The sequence below is a fragment of the Candoia aspera genome, chromosome 12 (genome assembly GCF_035149785.1).
Source record: "Candoia aspera isolate rCanAsp1 chromosome 12, rCanAsp1.hap2, whole genome shotgun sequence".
Taxonomy (NCBI): domain Eukaryota; kingdom Metazoa; phylum Chordata; class Lepidosauria; order Squamata; family Boidae; genus Candoia; species Candoia aspera.
This window is the reverse complement of record NC_086164.1, coordinates 18,452,907-18,476,468: the sequence shown is the minus strand read 5'-3', so window position 1 is coordinate 18,476,468 and position 23,562 is coordinate 18,452,907. Positions and strand designations below refer to the sequence as shown.

Below are 23,562 nucleotides of genomic sequence, written 5' to 3'. Positions count from 1 at the left end.
CGTCATGTTGTTGGTGTGTCTTGTAGGCCAAATGTGGCTGGGTACAGCTCATGTTGAAATCTCCTGGCTGGAGCTGCCAGGAAGAGAGTAGGACATACAACTTGGAAAGTAGGTGGTCATTTCAGATCAAATCATAGCTCTGCCTTACAAACTACTGTCCAAATGAACTGGCGGTAGATCACTAAGAGTGCACCAGAAAGAAAGGTCTATCTCTGCATCCTTTGTCCTTTAGATATCTTTCTAAATTGGAGGTGCTACACATGGATTCTAACCGCTGACTTGTAGTTCATTCTCAAGACAGGTTTTCTTTCAGAAATTTTTTTTCAAAAACATGCAGTGAAAAAGCACTATTATTTGCCAAACTAAAGCCTAAAATTGGGAGGATGAATGGATTAGCTGTGTGGCTCTTTGTATCTTGGGCATTTGCCGTAAGAATTTTGTGCTTGAACGGAGAACATCTGACCATCTATATTCCCATTAAACTTCACAAAAAGACGCAGGATTGAGGAAAGCGTCGGAGAATTTCAGAGAAAAACCTACAGATTTAGTGGAGGATGTCGGGTTTCCACTTCTGTACCACTCTCATCTGAAATGGACTTTCCACTGAAGCAAATCTGATCAGTGAAAATACAGTATAAACCCAAGGGTTGTTTCTAGACTTTAGACTTCTCCACTTAGGTTCTCATCAACTTTAAGGGGAAAGAAAGAACACTGACATGGGGTGCAAAGAGCGGAAAAGGGAGGCTCAAATGAGTACGTTGCCTCCAGGCCTGACCGCAGCATTTTTGCAGTACCTCCCAGCCATGCCACCCACCCCCTTTGTCCAAAGTGAAAGGTCTGTGTCATGTTCCCCATTGCAAGGCATAAGTGCATCACAACGGGGAACATGCACATCAGGAAAGAGGAAGGGAGAACCATAATCCCTTAAACACACACATCATCCCTTAAGCACACAAACCCACAAGTAAATCACCAGGACAATAGAAGGGCACCTCAGACCGGACCTGGAGACCATCAGCAGATTGGAGGAACTCCCACCCATTACCCCGGGGGGACGCACCTGCACCGGACGAAGGCAAGAAGACAAAGAGGATCATCGGAGATCGCCCGAATCACCCATCACCGAACCCATTACCATGCTAATCCCCCATCCGGACCTGGCTTGGGGGGACAATACGGGGTGGAGGGGGACAAGGTCCGCCACCGGGGTATAAACAGGATGCCCTGCCACCCTTCACGCATTCCCGTCTTTTTCTCTGCACGCATTCCGTTTCAATAAAGCCGGAAATCCTTAGACCCTCTAAGTGAGTCCATGTTTTATTCGAGGCGAGGCTGCCCTGACATAAAGACAGGAATCCCCCCAAAAAATTTTTCCCACTAGCACCCGTCCAGGTCCATTCTGTGAGGGAACCAAGCTAGCATGGAAGACATCAGCTCACGGCGAGGCGACTACCCGACGACCGGCAGAGGAACTCCCATCCCAACGAACGGAAGGTCCCCGAGGCCCCGACGGCGCGAGGTCCAGGTGAGCTCGGGATCGAGTTCAGAGGGAGAAGCAATGGCGAACGCCACCCGTGAGTCCCGTGGCACGTGGGCCACCATTGACGAGACGGGGGGATCCTCGTCCCATCCTCGCCATGACGTCCCATCATCCACGGCGTCAGGAACCGAAGGTGAGCGGAGGGACGACCGCACCAAGAGGAGCTCTCGAACGGTGGCAAGACTGAGTGTGGTGGAGGAGAAGCTGGAGGCGATGCAGCAGCTGCTCCAAAGGTTAGCAGCGGCGTACAAGTCCCACAGCCGGGGCGCGGAGGGGCTGGACACCAGATACCTGACACCTCTTACTGCCCCCTCGGAGACGCACCAGCCGGAGAGACGGAGGAGAGGTCCAGAGGACAACGCAGCGCCAGGCAGAGTCCGTTTCCAGGAACCCGCCAGATGGGCTGCACCCCACCCTCCCACCCCGACGGCGCGACGACCGGAGCGAAGCGGAAGCTGGCAAGAGAGGGCACCAACACCACCCGACGCCCGATGGAGGGAATCCCCATGGCGAGACCACGGAGCCCCAACTGCCCGAAGCACACCTCGACACCCAGATGCGGCTTGGAGCCCACCGAGAGCGGCGATCAAGGACTTCGGCGTTAAGTTCGATGGGGACCCCACAAAACTCTCCTTTTTTCTCACCAACGCAAGAAACTACATGGAGGAATGGGGTCCCTACTTCCGAACAGAGAAAGGCAAGGTAAATGCCTTAGCAATAAAATTAAAAGGACGGGCCGCCGACTGGTATGTCCAGTTATGCCAGGCAGGCGCCCCGGAACTTGAGGACTGCAATGAGTTCCTATGGGCAGTGGAACTGCACTTTAGGGACCCCCTGGAAAGGGAGAGGGCAAAAAGAGCCCTGAAAGCCCTAAAACAAGGACAGCACTCCGTGGCAGACTATGCCATGGAGTTCCAAGCCCTGGCCGGTAAGGTCGAAGTATGGTCTCAATCCACCCTCATTGAGAAGTTCAGAGAGGGGCTCAACCTGAATGTACTCAGGTGGGCACTCTGCAGAAACAACCCCAACACTGGTAGAGTGGATCCGGCTGGCAGGGGAAGCAGAGGACGCCCAGGACACTTTCCTCCAAGTGAAGAGGGAAGCGCAGCACGCAGAGGCGGTGAGAGGACCCCACACAGCTGCAGGACCGGCGAAGTCGAGACCCCAGCCATGGAAGGAAGAGACCGACGGTTCGCAAAGGGCCAGTGCCTTAGGTGCGGGAAGGAAGATCACAAGGCGGCGGTCTGCCCGAAAGCGAAGGCGAGGGACAGCGCGTGGAAGACACCAACCAAGCCAACCCCAGCACCCAGGAAAATGCCAGTCGCGACGGGCGAAACCGCCGCAAAGGACTTCCCTTACCTCACCGAGGAAGAGGAAAGCGGAAACGACGAACCGGCCCTGACAGTCTGTCTAACTGTACATATCCCAGAACATGACAGAAATGATGCTCAAAAGTGAACGCTGTTGCTGTTAATATTACAATAGTGACACGGGATGAAAAAGACAGCAAGTCCCCAGTTTAAGAACGAGTTCTGTTCCTAAGTCTGTCCTTAAGTTGAGATTGTATGTAGGTTGGAACAGTTATTTAGCATCAGTTAGTCAAATGTTTGTCTTAGTATATATTGTATCTTTCTATGCGTATAAAAGAAATGCTGCCAAATACACTAAAACATCTTAAACATAATAATACACGAAGTAGCATTGTGTATTTAACCCGAAACATTGTACTTATCTCACATTTGTAATGTAATAGTCTTTATGGCTGTCCATTCTTAACTAGGAGTCATCCATAAACTGGGATGTTCTTAAACTGGGGACCTGCTGTCATCTTCAAACTCTCTCTGGCTAGACAAAGCCAATTGTTGGAAAAGAATTAGATAAAACTTGGCAAAATTAATGTGGGAGGGAGGAATCCTGTTTATAGAAAGTACCAAAACAATCCTCATAAGAGAAAGTCTGTCTTGCCGTCATGCAGAGGCATTTAAGATGTGAAAACCATGTATATCCCTTCTCCAAGAAAGAACAGTAGTGCTTAAGGTTACTCTTTAAAAAACCAGTCTCTGAGAATAAATAGGTTTGGTTTGCTGGTTTGTTTTTCAAGCATGTACCCCACATTTCTTGTCCCTTGGCCAGACAGTTCAGTTTTCTTTGGATGTTGTTGTTGTCATCATTGGTTTGTTCTCAGCTTTCTAACTTATGCTGAGAGCAATGGTCCGCTTTACATTTTGTACAATATCTACAAATAAAATTAGGGCCTTGAGAAAATCGCACATTGCATCCTCTAGTATTTCCCCCCCTTCTTCCGCCATAGCATGATTTTCCCCTCCCTTCATCAGAATTTGCTAAAACAACTGCAAGGAGGAAAATCCCAACTAATAGCCTGGGGGTGGGGGGTGGACGTTAATACAAGCACTGATTTCCCTCCATAAACCAGAACCTGAGATTAGAGATAGAAGAAAGCTTGAAACCCCTATTAAAAATGAAACGTGAGATACTGATCATGGTTAAGCTTTAGCGCAAATGCAGAGCTATGCCACAGACAGAAGATAAGAATAGAAAGGGAGATTTACAGCACAGGAGGGAAAAAAGGGGGGAAAGGACACATATTCTCCATCTGTAAATGTGTTCAGACGACAGTCCTAGAATGCTGAATCAGCCTGGAATTCTGGGAGTTGCAATCCAGCTGAGACTTGAAGTCCACAGCTGTCTGGTAGGTTGCTTGTCCATTGGAGCAAGAAGCATCCCATTTTGTAAGCAAGAAGAAGTTATTCAGCAAAATGTACTCGCCTTAGGTACATAGGGAATCAAAAGACCAGAGATGCACATGTGTTTTTTTTTTAAATTGGGGGGCAAATCATATATAGACTTGAGCCTCCAAGAGCAACTACATTTCTTTTATTTAGGAGCATTCTAGGTTCTTCAGATCAGAGCCAGGTCCATAACAATGTCTGGAGAAGAGAGGTGTGTGTTAAAAATTAAAGAATGGGATGTTTCTGAGCATATGTTGAGTCTACTGCTCACCGCCCAAGCTGTATTTGCTTCAGGAGTCTGAGCCTGGCCATGCTGCTATAATTAAAAAATAAGAAGTCAGAAATGATCCTCGATCAGCTGCAAATCACACCCAGGGTTACCTCTTCATCCATCTTCTACCTCTCTTGCTGATGTCAAGCCAGACATCCTCCACAGCATCATGCCTTAAGAAAGGTCAACTTTGCCAGGCAGCTGAATCAAAAATAAATAACTAAATAAATAACACAGTAGGCTCTTCCCAAAGAAAACTAAAACAATGCCTTATCTCACGCAAAGACAATTCTTTCTGAAATCAAATACGTCATGGATTACAACACTGCATTCACTACTATAGCCAGGCACACAGGCAGGTAATTCAAGATTAAATGGTAATTATAGCCCATATTCAGCCAGAAGCAGAATGTCCACATTTCCCACGAAATGGAAGAATCAGGGACTTGGTTCCTCTGTAAAGCAGTTTCCCCCCAGTGGGTCATCACAGGTCAGTCAAAGAAACTCACAAGCATTTGCAGATAATTTCCAGCTCAAGAGACTCTCCCCTGGGTTATGACTGTCTTTAGCAACCTGGCACAGTCTGGAGCAAAGCCTTGGGCAAAAATCTAGCTCCCCTTCTTCCTGAATCTTTCCTTCATGCCAACTCAGCCACAGGAATGCTTCTTCCTAAATTTGCAAGTCTGTGTGTAGCATTTCCTTCCAAAGACTGAGCAGCCTAAAATGCAGCTTCAACTGAGCACGTCAATTGCTCACAGCTCAGGGCAAAACACAGCTAGGGTTGACCCCTTTTAAGTCACAAAAGCGCAGACCATCTGGGAAAGGCATCTTCCCATTTTGGGCAAGGCACTGAATCTCAACCTATTACAGGCAAGCACAGGGGGAAACAGACACATAAACATTTTACAGGATGCAGATTGCTAAACAAAGGCTAGCCTGCTCCAAAACTCCAATCCAAACAAGCTGAGATTATTTCAACAATACCAGCTCCCCGACAGAGAGAGGCTACCCTTTATACATTATCTGGCAACTAATCTCTGGACTATGTCTGCCCCAGGTCCCAAATGCCTGCTTTCAAAACAGGGCAGAAAAAAATCCATTCAACTTATCATGGATGAAACTAGAAAGAGAGAAGTCAGGTTCTGTTAATTCCCCAGGGGTTTTCAGAATTCCAGGCAAAACCAGCTTGGATCCTGAACCTCTGCAAGATTTCTCAGAAGTAAAATAGTACAGGCTTCAATAGGATGAATCCTTAAGGGGTATTGCATCCATTGCTGGAGGGAAAGAGTTATCAATTTAGTTGCATCAACAGCAACCTGGTTTACTCAAAAGCAGTGATGAAAATACTGCACGCAACACAAATGAAGCCATGGTCCAGGACAATGCAGCCTCTGGACTCCTGCATCCCTGCCTTTTTCTCTTCTTTCTTTGCCTTTCTTCTTGGGTGATATTTATACTGTAATTTTTCCACAAACAAGGACCTCATGCATTGCTGTATGACATGTGACAGCACAGTGGGGCTGCCCTCCTCCTCCTCCTCAGCACAGAACTGATTTTTCCTTTCTTCTAGATATCCCGGAATTGGCAGCTAGTAATTAGCATGATAATAATTTATGACATTCCCCTACAAGATTTACTATGGTGGTTGGAAGCAAAACCAGCTGCTCTTTGCAAAACACCTCCTGAATACGGCCCAGCTTGTTTCCAGAGGGCATCCATGGACTCCCTGGGTTTGCCCAATGGAAGAAGACCCCAGTTGCAAGAAAACACCAAAGCTTCCTTGCACTGACTTCATTATTGTGCAAATCAAAAACCTGCCCATGCTTTCATTTCTATCACAATACTGTCCAAGAGCCTCATTCATTTTTTTTATACATGTTCTTTAAAGACCTGCCCATAACAGAATGCAAAAGACTGCTTCATCCAAAACTATGTATTTGAGCGGGATTTTGGCTTAACTTACAATTTGGAAATAATTGTGCTAATACCCTTTCCTTTTACCTGGGAAAGGATTTTCGAAGCTTAAAGCTTGAACAGAGAACACAGACTTGGAATGAAACTATATATGAAGCGGAACTGCGAGATCCACAATAAACTCTCCTTAAAAGCAGTTTTTTATAGAACGTGGCTTAGCACAGTCCCAGCCTTAAAAACGACTAATACAGATCCAGATTCTTTTTCTATCTGATCGTGAATACTCTGTAAATCACTTTGCTCATCTTGAACTCAATAATGAAATATGGGACCGCAATTCAATGCACGCTCTTCTAGGAGGAACCGCTGAATATCATGATTTTCCTTCTGAGCAGATGTGCCAAGGCTTATACGACTGAAAAATAGCATAATCGGTAGAATGAGGAAGTCTCTGTAGGACTTTCTCTCTCTTCAAGGCACATAAGGAGAATAAGGTGTCCATTAAAGCAGAAGCTCATGTTCTCCAAAGGAAAAGAAAAAAAGCAGAGCAAAAGACAAAAAGGGAGGAAAACACCATCCCGGTGCAATGTGGGATGCCAAGGTAAAGTCAAAGATTTGAGAGTCAGGAAGATTTAGAAGATAACCATTTTGTTCTTCTCCAAGAAGGAGTTCGGTGTCACGGAAGGTTCACCCAAAGAGCAAGCCCTCTTCCAATGCCCTCACTGCTTTTCTTCTAAGACCATCTATATTTAGGCAAAAGCAAATAAATCACTACAGCTCCAAGTACAGCACAGCATTTCCTTGGAAAGGAGCGCCTGAAAAAAAGCCAAGAGTATCCACTTTGGCTGTGGCTGACCACCGAACGTGACGCCATCTCACCAGGGTTAAATGGTGGACACCCTCCAGGTGCAGAAGGTTCATCAGATGGTCCTCGTGCTTCACTTCCCAGCCCACCCCTGGGTGAAAAAGTGAAGGGACCCCTTCCTCTCTCTTGTCATGGAGCAAATTGATTTAGGCCACCAAGCCAATGAAGTTGTTACAAGCTAGCCCTTCACAAAAACCCCCTAAGGAGTAGGGTTGCCCAACACAACAGATCCTTACATGGGCCGGTCAGGAGGACTTCCTATTCTATTCCAGCCCCCTAGCACAGTCATGGTTGGTGAATGGAATATGCCAAATTCCCTTCTTGTCAGCCCCTAATAATAACGCACCCCATTCTGGACCCCAAAGACATCCAGAAGAACTCCAGCTCCCCACCACCTTTCCCTCCCCTGTCACCCCCAAGATCTGCATCACTCCCAGGGAGCTGCACCCACAAGGAAAGCCAAATCAGATAGGAAAGGGAGATATGAGGAAGCCCACCCAAGCAGGCCAGCATGCCGTATTTACCCGTAGAACAAACAGAAGCCTTTCTATCCTTGCATCCTGCACCCCATTACATTGGAAAGATAATGAAAAAGACAGGGAAGGGAAGGGGTTGGGGGGGAGGGGGCAGGAACAGACAATGAGCCATCCGTGGTGGCTCCTACCCATTAAAATAAACGTTATTTGATAAATAAGACTTACATTGATTTGGGACAATTTTCCTGCCGTCATTATACACAGCAGTTGGGCTGTGCACAGAATACTTGATCCAGAGATAAATATAACCACATTCTGAACAGAGGGAAGAACGTGGGAAGAGCCAAAATGCGGCTCTTAAGAACATTACAGGAGACGCGTCTCCGTTAGCTTCCAATGGACCAACTCTCCTCCCCGCAACACGCATGCACGCGCGCACGCACACACACACACAGCCGTTGCACACCGAAAGAGTAGGACACGGTGAATCCAGCTCTCTACTCACTGCCTGAACTGGGGGGATCAGCAGCAAATCCTCTTTGGCTCTGCTTCTCCTTGGTGGCAGAGAGAGTTCATTATTAGCTTTTAATTGGAGGATAGAAAATACCGGACGAAAATATTTTGGAGATTTCCCATCACTAGTGCCGCTCGGCATGTGAAATTCAAAACATAGCTGTTGAAGGGGGGGGGGTGCATAAGGAGAGACTGGTCAGGGAATGAAGGGGTGGTCGGATGGCAATAACAATAACAAATAAAAATAGCAAGGGGTATAGTCTATCCCGTCCTCTTGAAGAGGCAGCTTCAATCACCACCGGCCGCGCAGAGCTCTACGGATTTGGATTTTGCCCCGATGCATTCCGGTGGGGAAATGTGGGGAGCTATTCCCTTCCCCTGATGCATCCAGAGAACGGGGAGGAAGCAAAATGTGTCAATGCTTCTCTGATCTAAAACAGGACGGAGAGCTGAAAAGGACCGGATTGCAGCTAAGGAGAAATGAATTCCTCCTTCCCTCCTCCCCTTCCACACACACACACACACCCGCCATCCACTGATACAGGGGTTGCTATGATACACTCAACAGCCTCCTGCTTGGAAATGGCAGCCAATAATTTTAATGCTGCTTTAAGTAACCACTCAGCCGTTGACGGGTTCCAGCTGCAACATGCATGCAGCCTTCGTTATCAGACCTGCTCTTCATCTCTTGCACTGCTGTACTGGGACAAAACCTTCACCAATTCAGCGTCCGGTGCTGCGTGCGGGCTCAGCCTCACCCCTTCCTTCCCCAGGAACAGGCGCAGCATGAATGAAGCACTGGAATAGTTGCGGGGGGGGGGGGTTGCTCAACAGAATATTGGGGTCTTGGACTTCCCCAAACTGTGCAGCAAATGTCAAATTTTGGAGCTCCTTCCTTCCTGGGCCAGTAAACAGAAACTCGAGTCTGCAAGAAAATTCAGGGAAGATCTGATCTCCTGCAGTGTTGATTTCCAGGGTTGTGTTTCCATGTTGCGAAGATAAGGCGACAAAATCTAGCTCCTTTGGCTTAACTACATTCGGACCACCAAAGTTTTACTTTTTCAATTCCTCATGTGTAGGTTTCGCCTTCTGGGGTTCTCTGTCTTTCTACAGACGGCCTCTAACGGTGCACATGGACTGGCCAGCCGCAATTTGGCACATGCCTCTTTGAGGAAGCCTCGTTCATTTCAGAGATACCTTCTTAGGCCAACGCAAGGATTTGGAGCCTGCTGAAACAGTGGGCTGCCCAAAGCTCACCACAAAAGTTGGCCCACCCTCAGAGTGTTCTGCCATTACTATTGATAGCCCTAATAATTGGAAGACGAAATACAGCGCTGCTTCTGTAATTGTCAAAACCCCAATCTAGTCATCAACTGCTTTTTGACGATTCCTCCCAGTGGCTTTTTGGCTTCTTTGGAACTTAGGTTAAAATTTGCAACGGGATTTGGCAGTTTGCAATAATCCAGAAGCTTTAGAATTTCAACTCCCATGTTCCCTGGCCCCGGGTGCACTGACTGGGGATGACAGAGGTCAGAGCCGAAAGCACATGGAAGGCCACAAGCTGTTTTTCGCACATAAATTCCTTGACCCAATTAAGACCACAGCTCCCTCTGTTTCAACTTTTCCTCTTAGAACACACTTGCTTTACACTTCCATGTGATTTAACAGCATGTGTAAACCTGACATTTTGGATAGCTCTGCTGTTTAGAGAGAGTGTGTCTACTGCAGGTAGGTATCTATCTATCATAGGGCATTTCTTACTCTCAAGCAAGAGAGCAGCATGCCTGCCTGTAACCATCAGCTAATCTCCATCTCTAATTTAATATACCAGAGAAGATCCCAAACTGGCTGAAATGCATCCCACGTATCCTCCTCCTTCCAAAGGGCTCACGGATGGTGCAAAAAATGATGGAATGCCACCCAGAGACACGGGGAGTGAATTGCCCACCAACGTGATGCTGATGGTGACACTGACTCATGTTAAGCACCACCATATTTTTTGGATAAACTTGTTCAAATATTACAGACAGAGGTAACATTCTGAGGTGGCCAGATTGACTTTGCTTCCTTCTTCCAACTCTGTCATCCCTCTGGCCAATTCTCCATCAATCCAAGATCAAAAAAGGAAACACAATTCATTCCCATAAACTTTTTCCTAGAAAGAGAAGCCTGGGGCAGGGGGCAGAGAATCTAAAGATCTCCTTCTCATATCCTAAGGTCACAGGAATAAATACGGGGGTAAGAAGAGAGGGATAGTATTTAACTAGAAAAGAAAGGTCTATCAGAAGCTGAGATTCCTGGCAATTCAAGCCTTAACTCTAAAACACTGTTTCTCAGCCTTGGCAACTTTAAGATGTGCGGACTTCAGCTCCCAGAATCCCCCAGCCAGCATGCTCTGAAGAGTGCTAGTAAAATGTAATGTTACAGTATTACAATGTTGTCAGGTTCTTAAACAATAATTATTATTATTATTATCCACACCATCCATCCGTACACATATTAATGATTCACATCCCTCTAGGCACACAAGCTTCCAAGCTTCTCTTTCTGCCTCTGACAGCTTAAGAAGCTTATCTGTGATATTTCTGATTTATTTCCAAAGCACCCTCATTTGAAACTGCAAGGAATCAAAAAGCAGGAAGGGAAGTTGGGAAGTGACCTCAAAGGGTCTCTATTGTCTTTTGAAATATTGAAATGAAAAAGAAAGCAAGAAAAAAATGAGGCAGGGCAAAAAAATGACTACAGATAGGTTAGATTTTTTTTTTTAAAAAAAGACTTTCTAGTGATAGATTTTCTCTTCCCATTTGCATCCCCTACCACTAAGCACAGGACTAATTTGTACTTTACTCTGAACATTTGTGATTGCTGTTAGTTTATATTTAAATCCTAAAAAAACATATTCCAGATGTCTAACTCTGCCTTCCTCTGTGATATATTGTATATAGGGGAGGCGTTCCTGGCTGAATTTGGTTAGACTTATAGTTATGGCAGTCCTTATTAACAGGCAAAGTGATAATTTGCAAAGGTTTGCGCCACAGGAACACCAGGGAAACTGTCTTGCAAGAGGCAAAATGATAAAATAAAAATAAAAATAAAATAAAAGGCAACACTATGAAAGGTGAAATTATGTATTACCTTCACTGCAGCCCACATGGTTTTGCTGCCCACTCCCGCTATGCTAAGCCCTTTCCCTGTTTTTGGACCACTTTTAGCAGAAAGACCAGTGGATATCTTTTGCTTATCTGGTAACATGCAATTCAGGAGTTCTGTTCTGAAAGAAATCCATGTAAATTAAGTCAGCCCAGCTTCCCATCTGGCATCTTGTTACCTTTGCAACTGGTAAAGATTTGTATCTCACTCCCTTCCCTTCCCCCCCCCTTTTTTTTAAAAAAGGGATGGAAAAGCAAATTTTTAAAAACCAAAACCCTCTACAGTTTTTTCTACCTATCTGTGAAGATGGGAAACTTGCCCCAGCAGCCGGCTTGCATTTTCGGCATGTGGGGGACAGAGAGGAGTGCTGGGGGACCAAACAGGCATGGAAGGAGGCTGAGAGGTTGGGGATTCAAGACTCAGTGGCAAGGCAACAGACTCTCTCTCTCTCACACACACACACCCCACTTTGCTAATACCCAATTCCTCAATTCTGGCTCAAGCTTTTCACCATCTTCCCTTTCCTTTAGCAGCTCACGGACACCAAATGTAACCTCTGAAGCTTTTGCACTTGGTACTGTAAGGAATAGCTTATCTTAAGCCACAAAGGATCAGCAGTCTGGATTTTTAATATTCAAGCGCGTGCACGCACAAACACACACACACACACATATACACATCGCACACCATTTATGTACTGTTCCTTTCGATAGGATCACTTTCATATATATCTCATATATATTCATATCTATCTATCTGTCAGAAAATCCAGACCACTGGTCATCCTATGGAAAGCACTGTACATAAAAAGTCTCTCTCCTCCAGCCAGCCCCTTTCCTACAATACACTTAGCCTGACTTCTGAATCAGGTCCTACCGTTTTTCAGGGTCCACCTCATAAACCGAACCGTCAGGTAACCAAAGGGGCTGGATTCACACAACGGGGCAACACCCCCCCCCCTTTCAATGAAGCCGACCCAAGCTTAGCAGTCAGCGCAAAGGCAGCCTCCCTCCCCCCCCCCGCCCCCCGAAGCTTTCTTCGACCCGGGTCCGGCGTCGCGCAAAGGCAGCGGCAGCCACGGCGGCGGGGCGGCCGGGCTGAGCGGTCTGCATGCAGCACGTGTACATGGACCTATGGCAAGATGGGTGCATGCACGCTCCCATGTACTATGCAGACATGCATGCACGCACAGCGGTGTTTGCAAGGGCAGGGGGGTCTAGATCCCCGAAGGCGGGGGAGGGGGATGCCAGCGTAGCCCCCCATCCCAATCCACCCCACACACACACACACACACCAGTGCGAGGCGAAGAGCCCGGCCCGAGGGGAACCCGGGGAGGCGCGACCCGACAAGAGAGGCAGGGAGGGAGAAGGTACCAACGTCATAAGCTCACAGCGAGGCCATGTTGAATCTCGCGGCTGCTCGGAGCCCCCTCCGCGAAGCAAGTCCCCGCCGGCGAGCGGCGCCGCGGCGGGCCGAGGAGGCTCCCCCTCGCCGGCTGGCGGGCGGGCGGGCCGGCGCTCTCCGCACGCGGCGGCGGCGGTCGGCGGGATGCCGGGCGGGGGTCGCGGCTGGTGCCGGGGCCGGCGCGCGGGCCGCCGCCTCTGCCAGCCTCCAGCCCCGGGCGCGGAGGAGCGGGCAGGGCAGCCCGGCGGGCAGGCGGGCGGGCGGGCAGGCGCAGGGCGCGCGCCCCGTCCCTCAGCGGGTGCCCAGGAAGAACATGAGGATCACGTTGACGAGCAGCAGCAAGACGATGACGGAGAAGACGACCACGGTCTGGACGTCCAGGGTCATGGTGCAGTGCAAGACGCTGTAGTGCTCCAGGTGTGGCGGGGCGGGCAGGCCGGGCGCTGTCAACCGCTGCTCGGCCAGACTGTCCATACAGCCACCATGCTCGACGGCAGCCGGCTGCGAAGAAATGGCCCGCGGCTCTCGCCGCCGCCGCCGCCGCCGCCGCTGGGGGAGGCAGGCGGGCAGGCGGGCGGGCGGGCGGGCAGGCAGGGAGGGGGGCTGCTGCTGCCGCCGCCGCCGCCGCCGAGGGAGGCAGGGAGGCAGGGAGGGGGCGGCCGGCGCGCGCCTGGTGCTCGGGAGGCCGCCGCTGGCTCCGGCGCGCGCGCGCTCCCTGGCTCGCGCCGGTCCGGAGCCGCCGCCGCCGCCGCCGCCGATGCGCCAAGGACCGCCGAGCCGAGCCAAGGCGGGGAGCGCGCGCGGGCGCGCCGGGCAGGGAATCGGCGGCCAGCCCCGCGCCCCCCCCCCGCCCGCCCGACCACCCGCCGAAGGAGTGTCGGCGCCCGGGGTCCGTCCTCGCCTCCGCGGGCGCCCCCTTCGCGCTCTCGCCGGAGGGGTCCCTTTGGCCACTCCGCGCCTCGGCAAAAAGGCGACCGAGGTTTTTTTCTTTTGGAGGGGGTGGGGGGAGACAGGAAAAAAAGAGAAGCGGCTCCCTTCCTCCTTTCCTTCCTTTTCACTTCCAAATCCTTCCTCCTCTCTCACCTCTTTCCTCCTCTCTTCCTTGGTCTCCCTGCGCCAACAGGTGGCAGCCACAGAGGACCCTGCCTGACCTTAAGGCACTTCTGCCTGGTTTGGCCTGGGTCGTGTTGGGCCAGGACACCACTCAGAAATCACAGTGCCAAGCTGAATGGAAGCCGAGATCCACTTTATCTTAACTTTTCCCCCTCCTGCCATCCTTCCTCCTAATGTTGTCTTCCTTTTATCCTCTTGCTTCCGTTGCTTTTCCTTTGTCTCTTTATTCTCCTTTTTTCTTTCTATCTTTCTTGCTTCACCCTCTGTTTTACTTATTCCTTGGTTGGCTTTAGCAGCTGCCCGGCTCCATCGTGATTCTGGGCGGATGGCGCAGAAGGTGGCTTTCAAACCATACAGCACAAACAGTATAAAAACAAGACTGAAGCAAAATTAAAAAGCAAAATGGCGCTCTGCTGATAAACGGTCATCCCCAAAGGGACTCCTCACCCAAGGCCTGGCCGAAGAGCCACATCTCAGGGGTTCACTTAAGTAAAAGCAGGATGGGACCCACTGGAACCTGGAGGTGGGCCACTGCAGAGGGCCGGTGCTACAACAGAGAAGGCGACCTTCCTGAGTCCCATCAGGTGGCACTGTTTAATCGATGGGACCCAACGTGTCTGGATCATGCATGAATGTAAATGTGCCTTCAAGTCACCACTGACTCCTGGCAACTGCCTGGACAAGTCCCTGCAGTTTTCTTGGAAGGTTTTTTGGAAGTGGTTTGCCATTGCCTCCTTCCCAGGGCTGAGACTGGCCCAAGATCACCCAGCTGGCTTTTCAGGATTAGAACCCACAATTGCCCGGTTTCTAGCCTGGTGCCTTAACCACTGGACCAAACAGGCTCTCTTGGATCATATAGGATGGGCAGAAATCATGGGAGGGAGATTATCACTCAGATAATCAGGTCCTTTTATCTATCCTGCCAGCCTGCCTTCCTTCCTCTCTCTCTTTAATCCTTATTTTGATCTCTTTTCTTTTTCCCCCCTCTTTGCCAGCCCTTCAAAGTAGGCCACTTCAAGAAACAGACACTGCAGGGATTCCGGGAATGCTATTCTGCTGTGATAGGAAAGCCTGTCCAGAGCCTCAACAGCCTCCCTTTTAAGGACGACACAGTCAAGGCGGGGACGTTCCCAGACTCTTTCCCATGCTCTCTACTCCCCCAGGACTGAACAAACGCTTTCCTTCTCACGGCCAGAGCTGAACTCCTTCACATCAGTGCTCTTCAACCTTGGCAACTTGAAGATGTGTGGACTTCAACTCCCAGAATCCCCTGGCCAGCATGTCTTAAAGAAGCCAAGTTTGAGAAACACTGCTCTATATCATTTTTTTTTAAAAAAACTTTATCTTCTCCCTTAAAAAGAAGTTGCTGCCACTTCAAATTCACACGGATGCATTTTAGAAGTCTGTGTTGAAATTGGTCCTTAGAGAACATAGACAATTGCATGAGTCTGTTCATGTGTTATGCTAAACCAAGGCTAGCTGACTAAACCAGAACTGGCTGCCGTTGCACAATGCAGTTATATCCAAACAACCCATGGTATGGCTTACCACAAAATGTAAATCCAGCTTATCCTTAACAGTTGCATCTCTACATTTTGTTGTGCCTTAAAACATTTATGATTGTTATCGGAGTCTCTGTTTAGCCATTAATTTATTCATCTGCATCCAACAATTACTATGTTGTGGATTTTAATGATTCCTTCTAGATTTAGGGTTAACAGCTCTGGATCCCTCAGCAAGATGTGATTTTTAAAAAATCCTTTTGAATGAAGAAATCCTCAGCAGGGAAGCAAGACCAAGGAGGATTCCACTTTCTAGAGCCTCCATTTGGCAAATCAAAATTTTAAAAGCAGATGACATGATCATAAAGCCAACCCTATCAATTCCTAGAGAGAAAGATGGGGATTGAAATCCAACAGCTGGTGAGCATTAAAAAAGAAGATGGGGCATGCTAGCAAATCTACCAACCAATAAACATCTGGGCTGTACTTCTTTAGACTACACATGCAGCCTTATGAGACTAAAGACTGCTGCCAGACCCTATACATACATATATACATACATACATACATGTAGTCCTCAACTTATGACCATTCGTTTAGTGACCATTCGAAATTACAATGGCACTGAAAAAAGTGACTTATGACTGGCCCTCGCATTTATAACCATCTCAGCATCCCTGCAGTCATATGATCAAAATTCAGGCACTTGGAAACCAGCACGTGTTTATGACTGCAGCATCCCAGGGTCACATGATCACCATTTGCAACCTTCCCAGCCGGCTTCCAACAAGCAAAGCCAATGGGGGAAGCCAGATTCATTTAACAACATGATTCACTTAACAACCATAGTGATTCACTCACTGGCCATGGCAAAAAAGGCCATAAAATGGGTGTGACTTACTTAATGACCATCTTGCTTAGCGACAGAAGTTCTGGTCCCAGTTGTGGTCATAAGTTGAGGTCTACCTATATATTTCCCCTACAAAAAACTAGGCTCAAAACCAGAAGCTGCTATTTTTCTATCCAGAGGAAATTTCTGCTGGGGAAAAATGTTCAGTCACAGGAGCCTCTACCTCCCATTTCACATTTGGAACTGGGAAGAGTCAAATCCAGAAAGCTATGAAAGAGCTGGAAGGCACGCATCTGCATGTTGGAATACTCTCCCCATTAGTATGAGACCTGTGACGTGCCACAGATGAAATGAAGGCTGCCATCATCAGTAGCCATGTCAGTCTTAGGATTCTCATGTTACCAGACACTGTTTATAGAAGGACACGTGTTTAAATAACAATGGTTAAAACACAGGCACCTCTGTAACTTATGTCACTGGACTACCAAATTTTAGGCATCCATAGACATTTTAAGCTCTTTCTTAAGTTCCTAGTTTTTAAAGGGAAAAAAGATCTAAACTGCCGCATTCTTGAGAAAAAGAGGATGGCTTCACAACTTTTAAACCATCTTGCTTGTCCAATGTTTCTTTTTCTGTGTTCCAAAATCTAGTTACCCATGCCATTCCTTGTGCCAACAACAACTAACTTGGCTTCACAATTTGTATTAAGGCATAAATTACAGTCTACAATCCATAAGTTTGGGTTCACATAACACACCAAGCAGCTTGGGATCATAAATCACACTATTCTAGAATCATAGGGTTGGGAAGGACCTAGGTCTTCTGGTCCACAACAGGAATCCTCAGAACATCCCAGGTAAATGGCTACTTTTTGCTTGAAAACAGTGGGCAGTGATGGAGCCCCTGCGATTCCAGGAGGCAGGCTGTCCCACTGCTTAATGGCTGCACAGTTAGGAAGTTCCTTCTTATTCCATGGTTGGATCTGTAAAGTTTCCACCCACTGGCCTACATTTAGAAACTGGAGAATAAATCTATACCCTTGTCTCGGTGGCAGACCTTCAAGTCTTGGAAGCTTGCTATCATGCCTCTCCCTTGGCCTTCTCTTCTTTAGACTAAGCATACCCACTTCTTTCATAGGATTTAGCCAATTCTGGGAATTGAAGTTCACCCACCTTAAAGTTGTCAAGGTTGAGAAACACTGCTGAAGAGTGATAGAATCATAGAATTATAGAACTTTGGAATGGGCCACGGGGACCATTTCTTCCAATCCTCTGCAGTGTGCAAGTAAACCATTCTGGAGAATGGTTCACCTCACCATCTTTGTTGCTCTTCTCTGCCCTCTTTCCAGTTCCTTGGTGTCCTCCCTGTGTTGTGACAACTAAAACTGGACACAGTACTCCCAGTGCAGTCTGACCGGTATGACATAGAGTGAAACAATCACTCCCAGTTATCTGGACATTCTACCTCTGTTGATGCAACCCAAGATTTTATTGGCACTTTTGGCAGCTGCAGCACAACTGGCATGAAAAAGGTGAGAATTGAAACCTGGAAGAGGAACCAGTCGGATGGAAGGTACACCCAGGAGCTCGGGAAACAAGAACTGGGCCAGTGTAAAAGGAGATGTTGAGGCAATGAAGGACCCCAAGCATGAACTCCTGTGCCCTTATTGCCACTTAGACCAAGACCATCACAAGGCCAAGTGAAGATGTGACAAGGAAGACTCTGAGATACTCCAACCAACAAAATGGAAGTTCAAGACAAAGCAACTGCAGGAGCTGAAGAGAAGGTGCCCTTACTGTATGCCTGAATTTCATCAATTGAACTGCATATCTTACATTCTTTCTTTATTCTGACAGTAACTTGAATATAGTCTTCATTTCCTGAAAGAACATCAGACAGTACGGATGGGCTCCCTAATTTCATCTTCAATACAATTTTTTGAGATAGGCTGGCCTCAAAAACAGCAACTTGCCCAAAGTCAAAAAGTAAACTCCAATCACTGATTCAAACCCAAGTCTTCCCAGTCATAGTCCAGGACCTTAACTACTCCACTACAGTGGCTGTCTTCACAGGTTCATACTTGGTTATAATTCTGGCTAAAAGGATATTGTAGATAACCTGCATTATTTATGTGATGATGCAATAGTACACAACATTATTATGGCTTGTACTGGATGCCTATGTCCATGTACATTGGAAAGACACTGATTTGTGCAGAGCTTCTTAGGCAACGCATTACTTGTGAAATATGAATCTATATCATCAACAACCCAAGCTTAATATTGTTTCTAACATCTGCATCTTCATGTTAATGCTGCTGGAGGGTGTGAATCCAACGGTACCACATTTCCAGAAGTGTATTGACTGGTTAGAACAGGTTCAGAGAATGACAACTAAGATAACTTGAAGAGATGCCCTATGAGGACAACCTGAAGGACCTTAGGATGTTCAGTTTGGAGAAAATAAGATTAAAGGGAGACATGATATGAATGTGCAGGTACGCAAAAGGGTGCCATAGGAAAGATGGTCAAGAACTCTCCTCCGTTGCTATAGAAACCAGGACCATGAGTTGCAGCTATCTAGATTTCACTTAAATAGAAAGAAAAACTTCCTGATGGTAAGAGCTGTAGCAGAGTAGAATGATCTACCAGCAGCAACTATGGGTTTTCCATCTCTGCAGGTGTCTAAGAAAGGTTGGCCAGCCACCTCTCCAGAATGGTTTACTTGCACACTGCAGAGGATTGGAAGAAATGGTCCCCGTGGCCCATTCCAAAGTTCTATAATTCTATGATTCTATCACTCTTCAGCAGTGTTTCTCAACCTTGACAACTTTAAGGTGGGTGGACTTCAATTCCCAGAATTCTGGGAGTTGAAGTCTACCCACCTTAAAGTTGTCAAGGTTGAGAAACAGTGCTCGTCAGGATCTCACAATCTACTTGACCACAAAGGGGAAGAGAAAGTAGATAGAGAGTTAAGGATATATTTTGTGTCTTCTCTTTGTCAATCATCCTGCTTCCCTCTGCCTTTTCTTCCAGGTTCAAACCCACGGAACACATCCTTTGGGACTTCTGTAAATAAATCTTCTTTTGGTTATGGTTCTAAAACCTGCTTCACTCAACATGATTTCTGAGGTCAGATTTCTGCTCTCAGACTCATGCAGACTGCTTCCATCTCCCCAAACGCAATGGCTGCTGTTCCCTTTGTGCAGGCCTGACCATAATAGCAAGTCTATTTGGTATGATATTGTTCCACTAACTAAGATAAAAGGCTTTCAAAGCCCTCAAAATTTCTCTCTGACTATTAATTGTGACCTGTTTCCAACTGGCAGTTAATGACTGGAAGCTACTTTGAATGATGCATTCAAATGAATGAGTACTTGATGCACTTTTCTGAAAGTGTGCATGACTTTAAATACATTAGGCTTCTAAGAGTTGATAAACTAATTTAAATGCCTAATCTCACCCCTACTTCACCATTTAAACATACAGAATGGATTCTATTCTATTTGCCACACATAAAAAAGGCTACAGCTCAGTGGCAGAGCAAGGGCATTCCCTGCACAGCCCAGGTACAATCCCCACCCTTTCTATCTTAATAGATGGAAGGTAGCAGATGGTGTATTTCAGGGAAGCAAAGACATAATTGGCTTTTGGATACTTTACTTCAAGCTTACATAAATGTTGGATTGTATCACAGAAGCACAGAATCAGAACTGTAGGCATGGAGGGGACCCCAAGTATCATACAGTCTAATCCTCTGCAGTGTGCAGGGAAACCAATGAAGCCATCCATGAGTGGTGGTTGTCCAGCCTCCCCCCCAAAACCTTAGAGATGGAGAGCCCACAACCTCCATGGGTAAAATCAAGGGAGCTGAAACTTAAACCGATCCTTTCTAGTCCTAGTTTTGTGGCCATGGAAAATGGTTGTTCAGTGTCTTTCATGTAGTTTATGTGCCTGTCTCCCCAAGTTTTCTTTTCTTCAGACTCAGCATCCCAAAGTCCTCCAGCCTGTGCTCATATGTATTCTCCTTCAGAACCATCTTGTTGTTTATGTTTCAGTGTTCTTTACTTTTTGATCCAGTTGGCAGAGGGAGTAACAATCCCTGAAAACAGAATGTTGCCTCCCAAAACAATCATTCTGATTTCCAGAAGGCCAGATTTCCTATGTTAGCAACAGTGGGCAGTTCTATAGTTCCCAATTCTCAGTTCTCCTTGCCCATCTGTGACCTCACTCAGCTCAGCTTGTCATCTGTCATGGTATGTGGGAGTGACCTTAGGAGACAAGGAGAAAAGGCGCAGCCAAGGGAACGGTCAGATAAAAGGCAACTTAGCCGGCAGCAAAGGTGCAAAAGGCATAGACCAAGTGCAAATCCATGAAGCAAGCACATAGTATATTTTTGAGGATTATGACAGTTTTATCACCCCTGTCACCACTGTTGCATCATCTTCAGGAATTGCTTCAAAAATCCCTATTCAAAGCTCGTCTTCCATAACATTTTGAGTTTGCTAAGCCATGCAAGAGAGACAGTTTGGTACTGAGGTTAAAGACACCAGGTGTAGACCAGACAGGAAACCCGGACAGATGAGCTAATTCTACTCAGAACCTTCCTCCTGATGTGAAGCATGGAAAGCCAGGGAGATTGCAGACCACTCTGGAGAGGAGGGTACCATGAAAGACTGGACATTCAGACACTTCCTTTGGTCATCTCATCATTAAATAAGTGCAGAAACACCACACCATATGAGCATATTACTCAAACATGCTTTTCCATTAAAACAACGTTAAAGAATTTTCTTTTATCAAACAAAATGAAAAATGTTAATAAAAACAGCAGAATTTTTGTGCCTTTTTTCTACTTTAAGCCAAACCTGGACCAGACAGATCTTCAAACAGAAGATACCTCCACCCACACTTAGTTTCAGTGGATGACTCTGAGTTCTAACTGTGAGAGAACAACTTTCCTCTATCCACATTTTCCACTGTAATGCATGACTGCATATACCTCTCTCACATCTCTTTATCTCTTTAAGCTCCAACAATGTAGTCATTGCTCATAGAAAAGCTGCTTTAGCTTCCTAATTATCTCCATTACTCTTTTTTGCACTTTCTTCCCAACTCTAAGATACTTTTTAAGGTATGGTGACCAAAATGCAGCATCTCAACCATGGTCTCACCCCAAATTCACACCATGGCGTTACTGATTCCATTCAGTTGAATCATGATCTTTGTGGCACAACAGAGGTGTATGGTAGAAGTTGCTACCATACAACTTCTATTGGGTTTAAAGGGCTATTGAGAACTTTCCTTCTTCTGTCTAGTAGGAGAGATCTTCAGCCAGTAGGACTCCTTTGGAGCTGTCCAAGGTCCTGTTTCCTGATGCCTTTTGAGTTTGCTTTGCCTGCACTGCCTGAATCTTCTACAGTATCTTGTCTGCCTAAGTATGACCTACCGACTTTGGACTTCTCCTTTCAGTGCCATGTTGAGTTCTAGGCATCTCAATTTAGGAAGGATTCACTGGAATTAGAAAAGGGTCAGAGTACAGCAACAAAGATGATCACGGAAGTAGGAAACTATGAAGAAAGACTGAAGCAGCTGGGAATGTTTAGTCTTGAGAAGAGCTGACTGTGGAGGAGGTGGTAGGACTCACTCAACAGCAGAAAGAGTGTCACACAGAAAAAGGTCAAGGCCATTCCCCTCCATTCCAGAGTGTAGACAAGGAATAAGGTTATGGAAAGTAGATTCTGATTGAATATCGGGGGAATCCTCAACAGTTCAACAGTGGAATCATTGACCCAGAGAAGTGGTAGGTTCCCATTGCTGGATGTGTTGAAGCAGAGGCTGGACAGCCATCTGCTGGGAATGATTTAATCTGGATTTATGCACTAAGCAGGGGATGGACCTGATGGCATCAAGGGCTCCTACCAACTCAATGATCATGAATCAGGATTATGGCAAATCATAAACCTCAGACATTATGCAGGATCAGCTACAGTGTATCAGACACACATGGCTATCCAGCCAGTCTGAAGGTATTCAGTGAAGAAGATGCATCCACTTCATAGCTATTCCACTGGCTGACCGCTCTTACCATCAGGGAATTCCTCCTATTTTCTAATCTGGATTTATCTCTTTATAGTTTGAACCCATCATTTCTGGTCCTGTTTTCCAGGGTGACAGAAAACAATTCCATCACCTCCTGTGTTACTACTACTACTACTACTACTATTAGTATTGCCACTTTTTTATATATAACTCAAGGCAGCAAACATACCTAATACTCCTGCCTTTTTTTTCCCACAACAACAACTCTGTGAAGTGAGTTGGCCTGAGAGAGGGTGACTGGCCCAACGTTGCCCAGCCGGCTTTCATGCCTGAGGTGGGACTAGAACTCACAGACGCCTGGTTTCTAGCCCAGCACCTTAACCACTACACCAAACTGGCTCTCTGCAGAATGACCCTTTAGATATCTGAAGACTGCTGTTGTATCGCTCCTCAGCCTTCTCTTCTGCAGCTAAACATACTCAGATTCCTCAACTGGTCTTCATGGGATAGGGTTTCCAGACCCTTCATTATCTTGGTAGCCCTCCCCTAACTTCAGTTTGTTGATATTCTTTTTCAACTGAAGTGCCCAACTGGGGCCTGACCAGGGCAGGGTTGAGTATGACACTTACTCCCCATGATCTCTCAAGACCTCCCAAAATATCACCTGCATTTTTAGCAGCTGCATCACACTGCTGGCTCATGCTTAGCTTGTGATCTACTAGAACATTAGATCCTCTTTACATGTCCTACTGCCAAACCAGATCTCCTCCATCCTGTACTTATACCTGACACTTTTTTCTCCCCAGATGCCAGACTCTCCCTTTCTCCCTGTTGAATTCACCTGGACACGCTTCCTGTCTGGACTATTTCACAAGGCTGACATCAATCTTGCAAGTCTGAAAGTACGTTCAGAAAGAAAGAGGTCTTTCTCAACATGTGGCTTGCCCACTGAGATTTCTATCTGTAAATGTAAACTGATTTCCAACATGATGCAAAAGAGAACAGTCAATGGTTGAGTTCACAGTAAAAACATGACAAGAAAGAAACAAAAAATGGAGGGGGGGATTCAACTGAGAATTTTTAGACATTATTCATCTGGGAATGAGGGTGTAATTGTTATGGGACTCCTTAGATTGTAAGGAATTAACTCACTTTTCTCAGGACTTCAGATA

General features: G+C 46.8%; 2 protein-coding genes across 3 annotated transcripts in view; both read right to left on the bottom strand.

The window, feature by feature from the left end:
- ARHGEF9 (Cdc42 guanine nucleotide exchange factor 9) overlaps nt 1-23,562 on the bottom strand; it is a 199,209-nt gene that overhangs the window by 116,472 nt on the left and 59,175 nt on the right. The gene's annotated exons all lie outside the window — the stretch shown is intronic.
- Nucleotides 13,174-13,358, bottom strand: LOC134504334 (uncharacterized). The gene has a single exon (XM_063313494.1). The coding sequence runs from the start codon at nt 13,356-13,358 to the stop codon at nt 13,176-13,178; it is 183 nt and encodes a 60-aa protein (XP_063169564.1). The 3' UTR covers nt 13,174-13,175.